Genomic DNA, 20,742 nt, shown 5'->3' on the forward strand with positions numbered 1-20,742 from the left:
ACATATCAAAATTATGTTTTAACATATTTTTAACTTTAAGAATACCGCTTTCATCAACATAATGCAGAAGGATGATGATACTATTACCTGCATTTTTAACAAAAAGAGCAGTGTCAGTATAACATGAGCGAAATCCCAATTGTAACATGATAGCACTAAATCTATCATACCAAGCCTTAGGGGCTTGTTTAAGACCATATAAGGCTTTTAATAACCGAAGGGTTTGACCTTGGTTAACACTGATTCCCGGCGGAGGATCCATATATACTTCTTCATTCAACTGACCATTAAGAAAGGCATTTTTAACATCTAATTGGAATATAGGCCATTTCTTAGATGATGCTACCGCAATTAAAGTTCTAACGCTTGTCATGCGAGCCACGGGAGCAAAAGTCTCCTCATAATCGATGCCATATTCTTGTGAGTATCCCTTAGCAACTAATCTAGCTTTATAGCGCTCTAGGGAACCATCACTTTTTGTTTTGACTTTGTAGACCCATCGACATCCTATAGCTTTCTTATTTGGAGGAAGGTGAACTATTTCCCAAGTTTTAGCTTTATTTAAAGCATCTAGTTCAACTTTCATTGCTTCAACCCAATGAGGTATACTTTTTGCTTGATTATAATGGGAGGGTTCATAGTAAGAATGCAAGGCTATTAGACAAGCTCTATATTTAGGTGAAAGAGTTTCATATGAGACAAACCTATTAGGTGGAATTGATTCTCTAGAAGAACGCCTAAGGGAGGTTTCTTCTAGGGGTTCATTAAGCCGCAAGAATTTTTCTAAAGCACTAATAGGTTGAGCTTCCTCACGCCGAGTGTATACTTGGAGATTGTCACCATTAGTTGGTGATACATCATCATCATGAGAATCATGAGTATTTTCTAAAATTTCCGGATGACTCAAAGAGTCATCATTTGAATCTTCTAAAAGATCATTGATAAACATATAATCAATTTCATTTGATTTTTCCAATATGTCAAATCCATTTTCATCTTCTAAAAAGGTTACATCTTTGGAGACAAATAACTTATTGTTTTTATGATCAAAGCATCTATAGCCTTTTTGATTTTCACCATATCCTAAAAATACACATTCTATTGCTTTAGGTGACAATTTATCTCTTTTATGTAAAAGAACAAAGCATTTACACCAAAAAATCCGAAGACGATTGTAGTCGGGTGTCATATTAAAAAGTTTTTCATAAGGAGAGATATTATTCAATTTTGAAGATGGCATCCTATTGATTAAATAGGTGGAGGTTAACACGGCTTCGGCCCAAAAATTTTTAGGAATATTTTTAGAAATGAGTAAGGATCTAGTGGTTTCCAAAATATGCCTATGTTTTCTTTCCGCTAGACCGTTTTGTTGAGGAGTTCTTGGGCAAGATTTTTGATGACAAATGCCATGTTGTTTTAGATATGCTTGAAAATCATTTGATAAGTATTCTCCACCCGAATCGGATCTAAGAATGGATATTTGACTTTGAAATTGATTTTGAATTTTTGCATGGAATTCTTTAAAGAAGTTAAAAACTTCCGATTTAAAGTTAAGAAAATAAATCCATACATATCTAGTATAATCATCAATAAAAGTAACATAATATGAATAACCACCTTTAGATAGAACCGGAGATGGCCCCCAAACATCGGAATGCACCAATTCAAAAGGTCTTGTTGTCACAAAGGATCTAATAGGAAAAGGAGTAGACTTCATTTTGCCAAAAATGCAATCTTTGCAATTGATATCTTTTTCTTTACAAAACTTGTGTCCAAAAGGAAAAAGATACATTTTAGAGTAACTTGGATGTCCAAGCCTTTTATGCCAAGTTTCAATATTTTTGTCTTGGACATAAGTACAAAATGAGGTATTTGGAAGCATTAAATTATCCATAAAATAAAGGTCTCCCTTCCTATGGCCTTGCCCAATCCGCTTCCCGGACCGGAGATCCTGCACAAAGCACCCTTGGGATGAGAAAGATATTTCACATCCATGGTCGGCTATTTGAGAAACGGAAAAGAGGTTAAGATTTAATTTTGGAACTATTCTAACTTTTGGAACAAGGAAATTTTGAACATTTTTAGAATCAAGAGTTCCAACACCATTTATTTTGAGAAAAGTTCCATCGGCCGTAGAGACACAAGACATTTTTGAATTGGTGTGCACATTGGTTAATGCATTTTCATGAGGGGTCATGTGAAAAGAAGCTCCGAAATCTAAAATCCAAGAGTACGTACCGGGAGGTGATGATGAGGCAATGGCGGCACCGGAGGTGGAAGAAGTGACCTTTAAGATTTGTTGAAGAGCCAAGGAGATTTGTCCAAGAGTGTCTTTGAGATCCCCGTTCTTGCCGTCATCTTCTTTGGTGGTAGATTCTTCAACGGAAGCCACCTTTGGCTTGAATGCCCCATTTAGCTTTGGGCAAACGGGTTTAATATGTCCCGGCTCATAACAATGGTGACATATAATCATTTTTCTTCCACCACTCCCTTGCTTACCAAAATGAGGTGGTTTGTATGTTTTAACATGATTGCCGGGTTTAGATACGGCAAGAACTTCCTCTATGCTTTTACCCATGCTATGCCTAGTCTCTTCTTGAGTAATCTCGGCAATAGCTTCTTCTAAGGGAGGAAACGTGGATCTATGGAGAAGTGAGGATCTCACTTGTTCAAATTCGGGACGAAGCCCAAATAAAAATTGAAACAATCTATCTTGTTCCATTTGTTTTTGTCTTAGAACCACATCCTCCATAGATACCCATTTAGGCTCTAAAAGAGCCAATTCATCCCACAAAGGATTTAGAGCACTATAGTAATCTTGTATGCTCATGTCGCCTTGTTTTGTGGTTCTTACTTTTTCTTGCAAGAAATAAGCTCTTGCAAGATCCTTTTGGGTAAACATACCCTTCATAAAAAACCAAGCTTCATTTGCCCGGCGGAATTTTGCAATATTTGCACATACCTTAAGTTCGACATTATTCATAAACCATGCAAGGATTTTTGCATGGTTGCTCTCCCAATCTTCCATTTGATGATTATAATCTTCAATGGCCTTGAGACGAGCATCGCCTTCAAGTGCTTTCTCTTGATCTCCTTCCATCTTTGTGAGCTTAAGTTGGGGTTCCGGAACGGTTCCCATTACATAACCCCAAAGCTTCTTGCCTTTGAGATTATTCTCCATTACGGATGCCCACATCATGTAATTTTTTCCATTGAGTTTGAATGATAGATCGATCTTGACTTCCATTGCTACACAAGGAAGATGTGAGAAAGAAAGGAAGTAGAGAGAGACAAGATTTTACCTTTAGAAGATCTTATGGCTCTGATACCATGTAATGAAATAAGCGGAAGAAACCAAGAATGCTAAAGCATTCACTATGTCCCACACGGACAAATGCAACAAGCACAAGAGAGAAAATCCACTAAGGGATATACAAAGGGCCTTATAAAAAGGCTACACACATGAAAAATAATATCACTATTATTGAAGAGGAGCTCTCTAGAGCAATACAACATACATGGGGGGTTCCCCCTATTTATAAGAAGAGGAGACCAAAGGGGCTCCCAATAGAGTCGTTGGGAGCCCCCAACGGTCACATATGTGACCGTTGGGGGCCCCAACGACTCCATTGTGGGGCCCCTTTTCGGTATCCAAAAAATACAAAAATAAAAATAAAAAGAAAAATAAAAAATAGTGAAATACGAGAAACAAAATAAGTACCCCTATGGGGTACTTTGTGAAATGACCATAATACCCCTATCGGGTATTATGGTATTATTACATATGTTTTAACAGCTTTGCCCCCCTGCCTTCTTAAGCTCCCCGGCAGGGGCGAAACCCCCTGCCTTCTTCTTGATTCTGGGCAGGGGGCGAAGCCCCCTACATCTCCTTTGTTTTCAGGCAGGGGGCTTCGCCCCCTTGCCTTGATCTAGTGGTCGTTAGGGGCAGCTATCTCGTTTCCAGCAGGGGGCTGCGCCCCTTGTCCTGTTTCCGGTTGAGGCAGGTTCGGCAGGGAGCCTCTGCTGCCTCCCCTGCCTTTTCTATCCTAGCAGGCAGGGAGCATGAGCCCCCTGCCTCTGTGGCTTTTTGTCAGCAAGGGTGAGGCTCTTGCCTCCTTGCAGGCAGGGTGCAATGCCTCTGTATCTCTGGCGTCTGGGAGCGGGTGTCCCTGCCTTTGGCACCCTAGTCAGCAGAGTGCAGAGTTCTTGCCTCTGCAGCCCACAGGCAGGAAGCCTTGTTGCCTTTGTTGCTCTTCTGCATTCTGCAGGGAGTTGAGCTCCCTGCCTACCCTCGTATCGGGGTCTGGTACTGCTGCAGGTCTTATCGGACCCACTTCTCATTTGTATTTTGGCATGCTAACCTTTTTAGCATCACAGGTTGAATGGTGGATCCTGCTCGCCCTTCGTGGCTTGAGCTTGTGCTTACCTACGCCGTTGGCAAACGAGAACCGCAACCCCTCAAGGTAGGGGAAGATTGCACAGAGGACTTGGACAATTGAATTGAGTCTAATTAACTAAAAAGGACAATTAAATAAATATATATGCATATTTATATCATATATATTTATACGAGTACGCATTTAACTCAAGGACGCGGTTTCGCGATCCTTATCCTTTACTTTGTCGTTGCGCATTGCGCAAAGGTTTTGCGTTGCACTCCTGCTTACAGTCCTTTACTTTGTCGTCGCGCATCGCGCAAAGGTTTTGCGCTGCACTCCTGCTTACAGTTCTTTACTTTGCCGTCCCGCATCGCGCAAAGGTTTTGCATTGTACTCCTGCTTACAGTCCTTTACTTTGCCGTCGTGCTTTGCGCCCAGGCTCTTGCTTTTACATGTGTTGTTACTGCCTTGCTATTGCAGATGACGCTCAGGTTCTAACTCATTGCATACACTTTTGAGGCATCTTCGTGGAGGATGCAAGAGACATCTATCACTCTCCCTCTTGCGACAAGAGTTCAGTCGGGAGCGAGCGATACATCCTCGTCTAAGGAGAGGGATACCTCACAAGGATCTTGGCTCTTTGTGTGCGCAGTCCTGGAGAGTCGACTTGAGATTTTAGGGAGCTGCGCAAAAGCATTAAAGACTGCCCCAAATCAAAGCATTTGGAAGGAGGTGATTGGCTGGTTATGTTGAGAAACCCGTATCCCGTCTATCGAGGTCGGTATAGAGTCATGCGAGGCATGTAGATACCCCGATAGCGGATGAGATTCGAGATAATCACTTGCCAAATGTTGGCACAAGCTGCTGGCTGTTTCAAAAGATAAATAATGTCAAAAGTAAAGCTTGAGAAACATTATATCTTTGTGAAACACTCCTGTTGAGGTTCCTATTGAGGAACTATACCCCTTTCATTCTAGAGTACTTGTAGTCGTGCACTACACGCTAGTACTGCGATGATCGGATGAAAGGGTTGTGCGACCTCGAACAGTACTAAATGCACAATGATGTAATCACATAAATGGCCTCACATTCGCCTTCACAGGCAAGATGCTCGAGTGATTTAAAGACCACAACATAAGATGGGTCGTTAGTTAAGCAACCCCTAACGCACTCATTCGCTTCTTGTTGTTCTGTCAAGGGAGAGGACAGAGCGGTACAAAACTCCAATGGACAGGTTGTTAACAACCACCCCACGGGCAATGATCTGGCCTCCCCAGTCATTGAAGTTAGGAGAAAGGGGCTGCAATAGTTAGCTCAACACTTCTGCAGAAGTTGGATGCATCTGTGACACTGTTTATCAGCCTTTGGAGAATCCTCTCTCGGCTAAAGCTGTCCCTTTAGGAGCGGACTCAACTAGCTATTCGGGTTATTGAAAATACATAGAATAATAGACGCCCGAACTAGTCTCAGTTGTTTCTACGTTTTGTCTGCGCATACTCGCAGGCCAGTAATATTGAAACATAAAGTTTGTTCACACTGGTTGATTGCTCGCTTGCTTGATAGTTCAGTATGCGACTCGTTGAGCTATGCACGCCTATCAAGGCATTACTCTATTTGGTTAAACTGCTTACGCAGTTCTTTGCTGAGTAATAACTAGCTTCTCATACTAGTTAAGTGCTTATAATAATAGCATTATGTCAGTTGCTACATATTAGCATGTGACTTGCTTTACCCCTTGGTCGAACTGCTTGGTGCTTGTTATAACGTAGCACTTGCTGGCTTGTGTCTCTTATGATTGATGTGATTGCATACAGCTCGTAATCTACGAACTGATGGCAACTAAGATTGATGTGGGCGTTTGTCTTATAAGTTGCTTACATATTGTGATATAACTGTTGCCGTATGGTTGCTTATGAATGACTTGTAATGCAATGGTTTATGCCTTACGATTAATTTAATTACTTGTTGATGAACTGAGCCATTTGATGGTAATTATATGTATCGTGAGCATTGTTATGAGTGACTGTCTTATTTAGTTGTTTTGTTTGGCTGTCGGATAAAGTTAGTTACTATTCGCCTATAGAATCAGCTGTATTGCCATATCTGCGTGTTCTCATGTGTCGTTTATGCATGCTTTGAGGTCCTATTTGAGAATTGCAATGTTCCTTGTGGCAATAACACGATGAGTAGTATTATATGTTTTTGTGTGATGTGATTGATATACCACGTGATAAGAAATGTTGGAAGTATGCGATAATATGTTCATGGTTCATGGAACCTTATTGGAGGAATGGGTGATCTTGTGTTTTGTTTTACCATGTGAAGTGATACGATGCATATTGCTGATTTATATGCTTGTGCCCATATTGTGGCTACTGACCCCAAGAGCGGTCGATGGTTCGGAGCAGTCGATTGTATTGATGCATATATCACTGAGTAGGGTGTCTGTTGAGGACCTGATCTCCAAAGGATTATCTGCGAGGGCGTGTATGATCAAGACCAGGTATACCATCTAGGGCGGAATTCCTTGTGAGGTAATACATTTCCCAGACCAGGTGATCCGGCGTTGATCTTATTGATTGTAATAGTGGTTATCGACCCTGAGAGCGGTCATTTGCGTTGATGCGTGTAGCGCAATGATTTTCATTGGATATGAAATTTGTTGGAGCCCTCAACATAGACGTTGGAGCCCCCTCCAATAGTTATATTTATAACCGTTGGAGGGGCTCCAACGTATATGTTGGAGCCACCCCACTCCTCCATTTGGGATGAGCTTGCTATGCTCGAACCTAAGTGGAGGAGTGGGGGGGCTCCAACATGAGCCCCTCCAACGGTTATAAATATAATCGTTAGAGGGGGCTCCAATGTCTATGTTGAGGGCCCCCCCATGTGACACAAACTACAAAAAATAAAAAGAAAAAAGAAAAACTCAAAAGAATAAAAAGAAAGCAAAATCCAGTCATATTCTCAAATGAGAATATGTGCAAAATAAGAAAAGACTAAAATACCCTTTATCGGGTTTTGAAGATATATATATATATATATATATATATATATATATATATATATAAAAGGATCATTACATTTTAACAATTATATGCATGACAACATTGAATTTTGGCACTGGAAAGTGAATTAAAAGCCAGAAGTGATAACAGTGCTACTCATTTAGAAGTGTACTTTCTTTTCCTTTATTCTTTATGGGCAGCAGTAGGCATGTCAACCGAATATTTTTACAGTGGCTTTGCTTCCCTACTCATTTCTGGTCTTATTTGTCAGTTCCAAATACAATGTGCAAAAAAATATCCTGCACTTTAGTTTACATTATCAAGATAGTCCAATTTTTCTATGAAATTTGGTCGTACCAGCAAACAGTAGCTGTACCTCTGCAACATGCTAGTTGGGATGAAAGCAAGTTGGATCTAGTCAAACTTTTGATCCAAGTCATCCCACCTACGATCCAACCAATTGGGAGACCCTTCTTTCTGGAAACAGACTGTTGGTTGGGCCACAAGTGGAAAAAATCAAACAATTGGGTTCATTTCCATATTCAGGCCAGACTCATCCATATGGTCGGATCTTATCATATATTATTCTCATTTGCATTGTTAAGAATGATTTAGACCCAAACTGTGAGGATCAAACCATTTTGCATATCAATACGGCATTGTTTCAAGCTCAGTTCTTCAAGAACTGTACACTCTTTGTACATGATACTTGGCAGGGAAATTGGACCTGGATCCCCTGCACTAAGAGTTAGATCTGGGCCTGTATAGGCCATGGCCTCGTCTGGATCCCATGGAGGAAGAGGAAAATGCGACATAAGCATTTTTTACATGATTTAAGCAAACTAGTACACATGAAATTTCCAATGTTCAAGCTCAAAAAAGCTGATGGTTAAGAAAAGACAACTATATGGCCTAAATTAGATGGCAAATGGCCATCATAGATTAGACAAGTTTTTTCACGAAAAAGAAAGGAAAAAGATCATATAAGATGCATCTCCTCCATTAACTTAACTGGAGGAAAATTTTAACCTAGAACTTTGGATAACTGGTAAATAACCAAACAAGTGGTAACTGGGCTAGGTATGGCTTGGTGATGAGTTTGTTTGGGCTTGTGAAATAGGTTTGCCAGCTCAACAAGCCCATGTTACAAGCTTATTATGTAACAAGCAGAGCTTCAGCCAGGGCCGCGTGCTCAGCTTACAATGATAAAATATATAACCTTTACAGGACATGTATCACATGATAATGTGTGAATGAATTGGTTGCTAGTTATGAATTTGGCTGGGAACTCATTTGTTCACTTTATCATTGCTTTGACGAACAAACAAGGAGTTCAATTCTCTCTTCCCCTTTCTTTATTATTAGGGTTTTTAAACCCAAGCTTGGGTTGGCTTGAGCTCATGCTATAGACAGTTTTTGAGTTTGGCTCAAGTTTGAGACAAAGTGAGCTTAGGATATTGAATCAAAACAAGCCAAGCTTAGCTTTTTCAGTTTGTTACAAGCCTTAACTTTGGACATAGAAAGAGAGCTCAGCAAAAGTGCGGCAAACTATGCACAATGTACATGAATACTTCTGGCCCTTAGTATCATGCCCCGTGATTAACTTGAACCAACACTTTGAGAAACACAACAAAAGACACCAGAGTGACCAAGAACAACAACATTCAAGACTGATTGCAGATCTCATTTGAAACATACCACAAACATTGATATCTGCGTAGATGACCCTATTGCAACTCCCAAGGAGATGTCCTGCAGAAGGAAATTGGTTAAAACATGTTTGAGAGGCTCTAGCAGATAATGGATGGGACTATACTCACAAGTTTATCTTTCATTGCAAACATGATTGCACTGGCATGCTCTGCAGCATTTCCTACAATAGGAAGAAGGATGACACTAATGAAAGCTACAGGCATATTCAATGAATCAGATGCTCCCTGTAATAAATCACAAAGAGAAAAGAAAAAATCAGCATGCAAAGAATCCCATTCAGCAGCAAAGACTAGAAAAAACAAGCAGGGACATTATTTAGGAGTTCACTAGAAAAAACAAGTTACTGGAACTGGCATCCTAAGTATAAATAACTCTAAACAAATTTAAGAATGCTACTGGAAAGTACATAACAAAAAAAGTTATCATACAACATTTTCTTGGGGATGATACATCTTGAAGAAAAAGGCAAGATAAGTATAAAACAACTAATAAAAAGAAACGATCACATCAGTTCTCTTAGAGAATTATAAATGACCGGACATCCACAATAACAAAGATAACATTCACTTAAGACCATTTTCAAATTACTAAGTTTATGGATGCCAATATTCAAAGATTTTTATGTTTGATAGTCAATATAGGAAATAGCCCCCCATGGGGTTCAAACACGAGACCCCTCTATTATAGTGTGAACTGACCATTCAGCCATCTCATTCAATCGCGAAATTCACGGATTATACATCCCAAGACTAGCACTCTAAGTTCATAGACTTCAAGATTAAATGATGAATGGAAGTTACCTGGATATAGACAAACAAAAAAAAGCCGAAGAGAAAACAGTATCCAAACTTCTAGTAACTCCATGTATCACAAGTTAAAAACATAGAAAATATCAAATAAAGCAAGAAATATGTAAGAACTAGAAGACTCCAACTCAGAAACCCGAGAGTTCTGCACTCAAATGCCTACAGCTTAAAGCTTCAATCTATACAAGAAAATAGAAGCCTTCTCACATTTGAAGTCACAAGTTACAAACAAAAGCACTAACAGGTGATTCAGACTTGAACTGCTAGACTGCACAGGTAATCCAACCTTGAACAGCTACACTACATATATGTCCATTAAAGATTTATCATCGGAACATTAAATTATTGTGGACAGGAAGTATACCCACTACAGATTAAAGTATAAGCATGCCAAGAAAATGACATCACATCAATGACAACATGATATTGAAGAATGTAATGCATGTGTAAAGACGAGTAAAGGCAAAAGAATAGTATGTATTACCTCTATGGCATCAACAAGGTATCCAGAAAGAATGGAGATCCATGCCGTCAAAATGGAAAGCCAACAAATAGCTTCCCACTGATTTATCTCAGCAACCTCTTCCTCCTCGCACAGGGAGGCTTCATTATTTGCTATGTCCTACAGGAATTTTCTTCAAATTTGAATTTTAAGAAGGAAAGTCCTTTTCACCTTTACATTTTTAATAGGTAAACAGGAAGCAGGTGAACATGTAATTTTAATAAATAAACAGAAAGGAGAAGAACATGAAGTATGAAAAAAAATCAATAATAACTATTTTAAAACAGGTATCGACATCTTTGCTGTCTTCCCTTTTCAATAACAGGTGCAGTGATGATGAATAAGAAGAAAGAAAGAAATGAGAAAGAGAAGCGAGATGGAAAGAGAAGAGAGAGATGAAAAAAGGAAGAGAGGCTTTCAATCCATCGACCCCCCTCCCCCCAACCACTTTTATTTCTCCTTCTTTTAGGATACAGCAAAAATGAAAAAAATACCCTCAATAAGTCTTATACAGAAAATATAAAGTCAAAACACAAACTAAGGATGTGGACAATTAAGCCTAAGCCTTGACCATAGTTCTTGATCAGATTGCAAGACAAAAGAAAATTTGGACAATCAAATGCTCAAGATCAACACTTTATTCTAGTAACATTTAATCATGTATGTTATGTGTATCTAGCATAGTCATAGATATCCATGGTATTTAAAATATAGCGATATTATTGCTGTATTTTCAGCAAACAATATTATAGTTAAAATATCGCCATATTATCAATTATTGATATCTTCTACATCTTAAATATGTTTTACTTCTTGATTTTGCATTTTTTCTTATTTCTTTTATTATATTGTTAATATATATATACTTTTGTGTATTTCCTTTTGTAATGCCCACTAGGGGCAATTTAGTCTTTTTGTTAAGATGTAAATAGGCATGTACACTAGGGACATTTTTGTAATCTTTTATTTTTTTGTTTTTATTGATTAGTTTAAGGGGTAATAAAGGGGCCTCCCAAAAGAGCTGTTGGGACCCTCCCCAACGGTCACAAAAGTAACCATTGGGGAGTTCCCAACGTCTCTTTTGGGAGCTCCCTTTGGTCCCCAAAAGTGTGTATAAATAGGGGACTTCTCCCCTACTTTTCTTAATGCTTTTTCAAGCATTTTATCAATAAATCTGTTTTTATTTTAAGCTCTTTCTCTCTTCTCCTTTGTAAGTGTGTTTGGTGGTGTTTGCCCTTTGTGGCATATTGTATCTTGTTCATCAGAGACAACTTGCTTATGTGTTTTGTGCCTTCTTGTAGTCACTTTGTGACATTATTCTTGGCACTTTATTTCATTTCATATATATGTATTCTATTATCTAAACATGATATTTTCTTATTTTTGTTATAAATAAATATTTATTTATTTATTTATTTTTATTTTTTAAGCCCTGAGATTTTTCCGAGATTTATCACCAAACCTATAATATCGCAAGAAATAGCCTTGCCGAGATATAGCCAATACCGATATTTGTGACTATGGTAATTAGCCTTCTCCTTCAATGTTTATGAGCAATTCTTGAATGCTTATTATAAATTACCTGCAAATTGTTAAATATATATATCTTAAGTTGTATGGTTTATATGTATGTTTTAATATTAATATATATACATGATGTCCTGAGCTGATCTTTCGGAATGGGGCATGTGCAGTGTGTAGCTCTACTGAGTGAAAAATGCATCGTGTAGGAACGCGCAGTATGTGTTCGCTTGATCGGTGACATACGGTGGTAGCACGACATGCGATAGGCATCGGTATTGTTGTTAGTGCATCGTTGTGTGGCAACACAGATGTGGAGCGTTGTTCGGTTAAGTAGTGTCAGCAGATCAGAGGGTGTTGCCTTTAGAGATTTGGTTAAGGACCTCTCAGCTTGTAAGAATGTCCCACGCGTAGCGGTTGGATGCATGGGGGTGCGTGTGGGTTAGGACTAATTCCCTCATAAATCACCTTAGGTGATTCCGACCGAGTATGGTGACTTGGGGCTAGGCGAGTGAATGCCTAGGCACCAGCAAATGAGACTGGGTGGTGCTCTTCGCTATAGTGTTCAATCATCAACTGGTCTTCAGACTGGGGGCCACAAAGACTTGTTCTTTTAGTGGCGAGATTTTGCTATATTGTGCGCATGGAGCTGCAATACGCTTCATGGCACGCAAGGCTAAGGCAAAGTTTGTGCCTCTTTCGGAAGTGATAGTTGGTATGAGACGGCTATGCACTAAGCGACATGGACTACATGGAATGTGTATTTGGAAATGCGTTTGATCAGCTTCCGCTAGGCAGCTGTGCACGAGGTGGTGCACAGGGCCAATGAAAATGATTCAGTACATGAGAACGTGTTACGCGGCCTTTGGCCGTTAGGCTGGGCAGCTTGGTGCGTTGCGGGTTTGTGAAGTATTTTATGCCCGTGACAGAGCGATAGAAAGGCTTACGGCGGTAAGGAAGGACCGTCGCGCTACACTGGCTTATTAAAAAAAGTAAGCCCGTAACAAATTGGTATCATAGCAGAAAGATTCATGGAGGCCTTGTTCTTCATTGTGTGCGACATTGAAGAGGACAACGATGGTTTATCTTGGTTACTCAAATTTGCACAACTGAAGTGTGGTTAATCGAGCACAAAAGCAAGATGTTGGCAGGATGATATGAAACATATTGTCGATGACAAGCAGAAATGTAAGATTGTTGTTCAGTTGGCTAAAGGAACGTAGATAAGCTAAAGATTCCTACCAGTTATGCGTTAGGATCACAAGTGGAGCCTGACGTTTGCCTTGTGCATGTTGGATTCGGCTGAATGGATTTGCACCTTTGGGTATGGAAGACTCAATTAAACTTCTAGATGCTCTTCCAAGATTGTAGGTTAGCGAAGTGCCTACGTTGAGCAGAATGCTCGTTGTTTTAGTCCCTTGAGTTGGCAGATCTTCAATGGATTGCGCGTGTAAAAAAAGTTGTTTGTGGCTCGTTGGTTCTTGCGAAAATATTTTGCTGACTCTGAGAGAGAGTACAATGTGCTGACTTCGGGAGGGGAGTAGAGCATTGGAGCAAAGTGCCCTTGTGAGGACGAGTGCTCAGGAAGACACTTTGGAGGACCGTATTGGGGTGATACATAAGAAGGCATCCCCCATTTGAGGACTAGTTTGGACCATTGAAAAACCTCAAGTTGGTGCTTAAGGGAGTTGATATCCCTGCGGCACACATTGATGGTCGTCTTTCTCTGTGAGGACCACGAAGGACTTGGACTTTGCCCTTGCTAGGGTTGGAAGGCACTCCAACCATGAGCATCAAGATGACAAGTTTGTCGTGCGGGCGAGGATGACCCATTTGTATTTGATACTGCACTGAGGTCTCACGAGCAGAGAATGCTCGAAGTTAATAAAGCAGAAGACCGAAGTCTAAGTGATCGGAGATGCGTTAAAGGTATGGAACTTGGCATGTTAAAGGTTGCGGCGACGGTGGATGCAAACCAAAATAAGTTGAGTAGGTTGAAGAAAAAGAGAAAACCAAAGTTAAGTACAAAGGGAAACAAACATATCAGTAAAGACTGTATTCTTACCTATACCAGCATTATCGAGAACGACAATGGTTTTGGGTGGGAGAGAATGTCCCAAGCTGATCTTTCGGAATGAGGCATGTGCAGTGCGAAGCTCTACTGAGTGAAAAATGCATCGAGTGTAGGAACGCGAGGTATGAGTTCGCTTGATCGGTGACGTGCGGTGGTAGCATGACATGCGATAGGCATCGATATCGTCGTTAGTGCATCGTTGTGTGGCGGCACAGACGTGGAGCGTTGTTCGATTAAGCAGTGTTAGCATATCAGAGGACGTTTCCTTTGGAGATTTGGTTAAGGACCTCTCGGTTTATAAGAATGTCCCACGCGTAGCGATTGGACGCACGGGGGTACGTGTAGGTTAGGGCTAATTCTCCCAGGAATCACCTTAGGTGATTCCAACCGAGTATGGTGACTTGGGGCTAGGCGAGTGAATGCCTAGGCGCCTGTGAATGAATCTGGGTGGTGCTCTTCGCTATGGCGTTCAATTATCAACTGGTCTTCGGAATGGGGGCCACAAGGTCTTGTTCCTTCTATGGTGAGGTTTTGCTATGTTGTGCGCATGGAGCTGCAATACGCTTCATGACACGCAAGGCTAAGGCAAAGTGTGTGCCTCTTTCGGAAGTGATAGTTGGTATGAGACGACTATGCACTAAGTGGCACGTACTACATGGAATGCGCATTTAGAAATGTGTTTGATCAGCTTCCGCTAGGCAGCTGCGCACGAGGTGGTGCGCAGGGCCAATGAAAATGATTCAGCACATGGAAACGTGTTACGCGGCCTTTGGCCATTAGGCTGGCCAACTTGGTGCGTTGCAGGTTTGCGAAGCATTCTATGCCCGTGATAGAGCAATAGAAAGGCTTGCGGCGGTAAGGAAGGACCGTCGCGCCGCATTGGCTTATTGAAAAAAGTAAGCCCGTGACACAAGATGTTATATGTATTAATATATATATATATATATATATATGTATTTTTATTCACTGTAATATTCATGTAATAGGTCATGGCCTCTAGAGGCATTTTTGTCTTTTTACAATGTGTAATAGGCTTTGCCCATTAGGGGCATTTTTGTATTTTTTTTTGTCTTTTTTTATTTTTCTAATCATTGGGACTAGCCCAATGGCTAGTCAAACTAGACGTTGGACTAGCCCTATTGCCTCTCCTTTGTTGTATATAAATGGGATCTCACCCATATTGAAAACATGCTTTTCTTAAACATTTTCTAAGTGAATAAAATATTATTACCTTTGTGGCTTTGTGCTTGTGCCCTACGTTGTGTGCTCTTAAGAGAATTGTGATCGTTCTTTTATTTGGGCTTTCATTACATGGTATCAAAGCCTATAGGCTCTTGACTCTTGGACCCGTGCTTCGGTGATCGGAAGAAAATCATGGTTGGTGGTGGTCAAGTTCTCATCAACATCTTCCTTCTTTTGACCTTCATTCTAGTGGTGATTGTGGGTCGTGGTGATCGAGTGTTTGTTGCCGCATCTCCTTCAACATTCTCACTTATACTTTCTTTCTTCTTTCCCTTTCTCTTCATCATGGCCGAACAAGAGGCGAAAATTGAACTCGTTCAAATTAAATGGATCAAACTACTTGATGTGGGTGGTCACTATGAAGAACCACCTCAAAGGAAAAAAACTTTGGTGTTATGTGTGTGGCACCGTTCCTGAGTGACAACTCAAGCTCACCAAGGAGGGATATCAAGACAAGGCTCTTGTTAGAGAAGAAAGAGAAAAAACTATTCAAGATTATTAAGCCAAGATGGAGGATTGGCCGATTGGCAAAGCGAACAGGACAATATTTTAGCATGGTTTATGAACAATGTGGAGTGATTTGTGCCAATCTTGCAAAATTCAAGAAGGCTAATGACACGTGAACCTTCATGAAAAAAGACTTTGCTAGACAATATTTTTTGCAAGAAAAAGTGAGATCTGCAAAGCAAGGAGATATGAGTGTGCACTATGTTCGGGAAGAGTTTCTCAGGGGCACTATTGAACTTCCTTATGTGGCATCCGAATACTAAATTGCGGAAATCTTCACCAAGGCTTTGGCGGTGCCTCGCTTTTCTTTCACCCTTAGCAAACTTTTAGTTATTTCACCATTAGTTTGGGGGATGTTATATATATATATATATATATATATTGGCTACTAATGAAGGTAAGGAACTCATGAGTAGAAATCACTCTTCAAAAATTTATAATTTTTTGTAGATCAAATGTTACGGATGTGATCTACATGGTTTGTTTAGTAGGGAACTTGTTTTGAATCATGTGATTATGACAAGTAATTAGGTTTTTAAAGGGGTCCAAAAACCAAAGGCCCATAATATGCCAAAATTTCATAACTCAAAAGATCACATTTTTACATCAGAAAAGTGAGATTCAAGGCTTGATCCTTAGCAAATAAACCATGTTGAACACACCTATGTGGTTAGATTGAGTTGATATAATTTACATTTATGATTTCTAGCTCATTAGTTACTTACCTTCATTAGTAGCAAATATTTTTCATATATATATATATATATATATATATATTCACTGTAATATTGATGTAATAGGTCATGCCCTCTAGGGGCATTTTTGCCTTTTTACAATGTGTAATAGGACTGCCCATTAGGGGCAGTTTTGTATTTTTTGTTTTTCTTTTTGTCCACTGGACTAGCCCTGTTGCCTCTCCTTTGTTGTATATAAATGGCATCTCTCCCATATTGAAAACATGCTTCTCTTAAGCATTTTCTAAGTGAATAAAATATTATTTTTTATTTTTTAGCGCTCTCTTGTAGACTTTTGTGAGCTATTGTGAAGTGTGCCCTTGTGGCCCTCTATTTTCCCATTAGAGGCTTGTGTATTACTGGAATATCTCACAAATTTTGCTTAATTATAAAATTTAATAAATATCATTTTTATTAAATAAATATATTTTTATTATTTAAATCGGTATACTATATATGTGTGGCTGATGTTAAATAGATCCTAATATGGATCTTGGTCCCTTTGGGCCAAGATCCAAGATCCATGTGACATTAAATGGATCCAAATATAGATCTTGGACCCTTTGGGCCGAGATCCAAGATCCATGAGTAGTTGGATAGATAAGATTTTAAATATATATGTTATAACTATAATAATAATCTCTAAATATATTAGATATATATATATATATATATATTTAGAGATAGATTAGGAGTTTCTATTTCCTTGGGGAAATAGAACTCTTTCTATTTCTAGGACGTTCCTTCAAAAGGGGAAGAGTCTTATTAGTAATATAAATAGGGGCGTGAGCCTCCCTCTCAACAATGACTTTGAGAGAGAGGGGAGGTTGAACCGAGTATAGAGAGAGAGAGAGAGAGAGGAAACCTGCAGTGTTTTCCTCTTATTCATCGCCTCCTTTCTTCAAGGTTCAGCCACAACAAGAGAAAAAAAAAGGTGCGGGTTCTTCTCTTATTCCAATGGTCAAGGGACTGAGCATGAATCGGGTCACGTATGGTTTTAAGAGATATCAAATCTGTGTTTCCATGCACAGATTTTTCGATTTTTCAAATTTTGTTTCCTTGACTATTCCATATACCGATCTAGATTAGGATTTAGAAGGGCCTGAATAGTTAAATCTATGGAAGTTTTAATGCTAATTAGGTTGCTGCAATTGTTTGTGATGGGATTGATTTATTTGACTCATTATTAACCTACAACTTCCATTGATTTGAATGCACGATGGGTTCTTGAACCTATTAAAATTCTGGTTTCTGAATCTACAGTTGTTTGGGGTTTGATCAGTGATCTAAAATGGGTTTGAGTATAATTTTCGTTGGGTCGTGCATCTCTGTACAGATTTCTTGTGCTCTCATGTTTTTTTTACAATTGTTTTGGGTGTTGGACTGATTTTCTATTGGGTTTCTGATTTAACCCAAGAGGCTGTCCCAAACTAGATTTCTGATGGGTTTGGGTTAATGAAATAAAAGAAGAGATCCGAGTCTGGTCTGTATGCTACTTGGGTGGTCGAGCAGTACATAGGTGTATATATACATGCCTGTATATATACATATACATAGCTGATCAACCCAATACATTGACTGCAGCATATATATATATATATATATATATATATATATATATATATATATATATATATATATATATATATATATATATAATGTGCTGCAGGAACTGCAGAACCGTATACTGATCTGATTCCAAATATTAATCTGGTGCAATTTTGTTTATCAGTTCCAACTAACCAGATTTATATTCAGTTATATATGAGATCCATCGACATCCCTACTCACTAGGATATCGACTATAACTTGTTTGTGTTCATGATCAGATTCCGTTATACAGACAAAATCAAAGCATAATTTGAAATTTAAAACTGTGTATCTTGAAAATCATGTTACCTATTGTTTGGACTGTACTGAATGAGAATCATAATTTTTACAACTCTTACTGTCACGTTTTAGTCTCTTATTCGAGCATGATGGAGTAGCAGTGTTTAATCTGAAAAATTTTCTGTGCTTGGGCTTTTATCAGCATGAATCAACTTGCTTAACTAAACCAGTGACAATGATATATATATATATATATATATATATATATATATATATATATATATATATATATATATATATATATATATATATATATATATATATATATGTCACACGGACTCGGCTCCAAGGTCACCAACACGGGTGCGGCTCGGACTCGGTCAACCCGACCCTGGGTTCGGTCAACGCACCCAGGGTCATTTTGGTCCATTTTTTGGATATTTAAAAAAAAAATCTGGGCTACAGAATTTAAAAAAAGAAATTCTTGGGGGGGGGGGGGCTGCCCCCCTATAACCCCCCACCAGGGGCGCCCCCCCCCGCCCGCTGACCGTGCAGGGGAACAAGTTTGACCGAGTCTTATATATATATATATATATATATATATGTATATAAAAACCCTGAATCAAGCTTCACAACTCATCACCTGTCCCCTAATGGGAACAAGTTTGACCGAGTCTTATATATATATATATATATATATATATATATATATATATATATATATATATATATATATATAGCCGAGTCCCCGTGTCCAAAATTTTTGAAATTGCGCCGCACCCGTGTCGCACCCGCACCCATGTGACATAGATATATATGTATTAAGTGTTGTAGTCAATACATTTTGGGAAATCTTTTGATATCTGATTTTTATCCAATGATTTGGTTATGCATACCATGTATAATTTCCTGTTTTAGTCTAGGATGCATGAACAAATTCAATTATGTGCTTACTATATTTTAAATCTGAATTCAGTGTTTTGTCTGTCATGCCTTTAGAAATCTGATTACCGTAGTTGTGGCTTTGCATACATGAGGTTGGTTTTATGTATAGGATTTGCTTCCTTAAATTTGAGTAAATTGTTTTGTTAAATGGATTAGAAATCAGATTTGAAAAGGTGTTTGGAAAACTAAAATTTTCCTTATGTTCCAAAAATCTGCTTTCTTTTGGAACTATGAAATCTGGTTGGTCATGGTTATTAAATTGAATCTGAACCTAATGAGTGCTGAAATTTGTCGGTCTCAAAAAGTTTGGATTCTAGACCAATATGATATATCTGATGTACTTGATAAAGTTTGCATTTGTTCACTAGCGATGAATATGCTTTTGTGTCATGTCTTGTGAACTGTGAATACTAAGTTGTATTCGTCTATGAATGATTGTTGTTACCGTAAGATTTGCAATGCTATTTAATTTATATTAAATTATGTAGTGGTTATGTGAGGACCACTGTTGGACCTTTGGAGGCCAGGAGCATGTGTTGTTCATGCAGTAGTAAATTGTAAATGCATTGCAAAACTATTTTGGTGTTTCTTTTAAATTAATTACACAGTTGAATTTGATAGGGCAAGAGTCTGAATCTATTATTTCATGATGTGCATGATGATTTGCATAATTGTTCTTGTGTAAAGAACTCTTAATTGATTAAAAATGGTAAAAGAAACCAAACAATGTTATAATTTTTTTTTGTTGGTGACCCTCGAAAAAGGTGAGAACCTTGGATGATAGTCATGAGGGACCGTGAAAATACTAAACAATGTGTGCATTATTTTTTTTCAAGAACTCGATATGTGGTTTGTGTTCCTGAGTCCTGACCACGATTGTAGAGAAGTCTCGCCACTTTGCCTGGGGGTGGTGTTGTTAGACCCAGCTACATTTATTGATATACCGAGAAAGTAGCGCCAATGGATGTTGATTTCTTTGTCGTCTCGGCATTAAGTAATGATTTCTAACGTTCTGATTGATGGTGATGATTTCTGACGTTGATTGAAAGACGTGTACAACTCAGTAAATAAAATACAAATTGTGTGTTAATAAATTACTGAGAGCTGCTTTGAACTTCAGAAATTTGACCCATTTTGAGTACCCAGGGGTTTTAAGTGAGAATTAAATTGTGTGCGTTAAGTACGAACATGCATGCAAAAGTAATACTGATAACTGAACTTAAAAAGTTATTCATGCATGTTGGATTGATTCATGCATCCCTAAATGTTTAATTCAGCATGAAATTATTGATTGTTTGATTTTAACAGCTTATATTTAAAGTTTGTTTTAAATGTGTGATGGTTGTCGAGTTCTCTTAAACTTATGTTTGATTTGATTTATACTATTTTTTTTACTGTTGGATTTCAAGAGGATCTCGTACGAGAACTTCGATTCTTACCTTGTTTTTAAAAATCTTTTTTAGGTACCGAGGCATAATGAC

General features: G+C 38.7%; 1 protein-coding gene across 1 annotated transcript in view; it reads right to left on the minus strand.

Annotated features, from left to right (window-relative positions):
• The window catches only part of LOC149827548 (vacuolar cation/proton exchanger 3-like), a 77,351-nt gene that overhangs the window by 8,358 nt on the left and 48,251 nt on the right, over nucleotides 1-20,742 (minus strand). The window contains exons 8-10 of the mRNA XM_090019462.1: nucleotides 10,391-10,528; nucleotides 9,208-9,324; nucleotides 9,086-9,139 (exon numbers count right to left, since the gene is read on the minus strand). Coding sequence (XP_089875588.1) covers nucleotides 9,086-9,139; nucleotides 9,208-9,324; nucleotides 10,391-10,528 — 309 coding nt within the window. The remainder of the gene's footprint in view (nucleotides 1-9,085; nucleotides 9,140-9,207; nucleotides 9,325-10,390; nucleotides 10,529-20,742) is intronic.

This window comes from Nuphar pumila, chromosome 10 (genome assembly GCF_984573655.1).
Source record: "Nuphar pumila chromosome 10, dmNupPumi1.hap1.1, whole genome shotgun sequence".
NCBI classification, from domain to species: domain Eukaryota; kingdom Viridiplantae; phylum Streptophyta; class Magnoliopsida; order Nymphaeales; family Nymphaeaceae; genus Nuphar; species Nuphar pumila.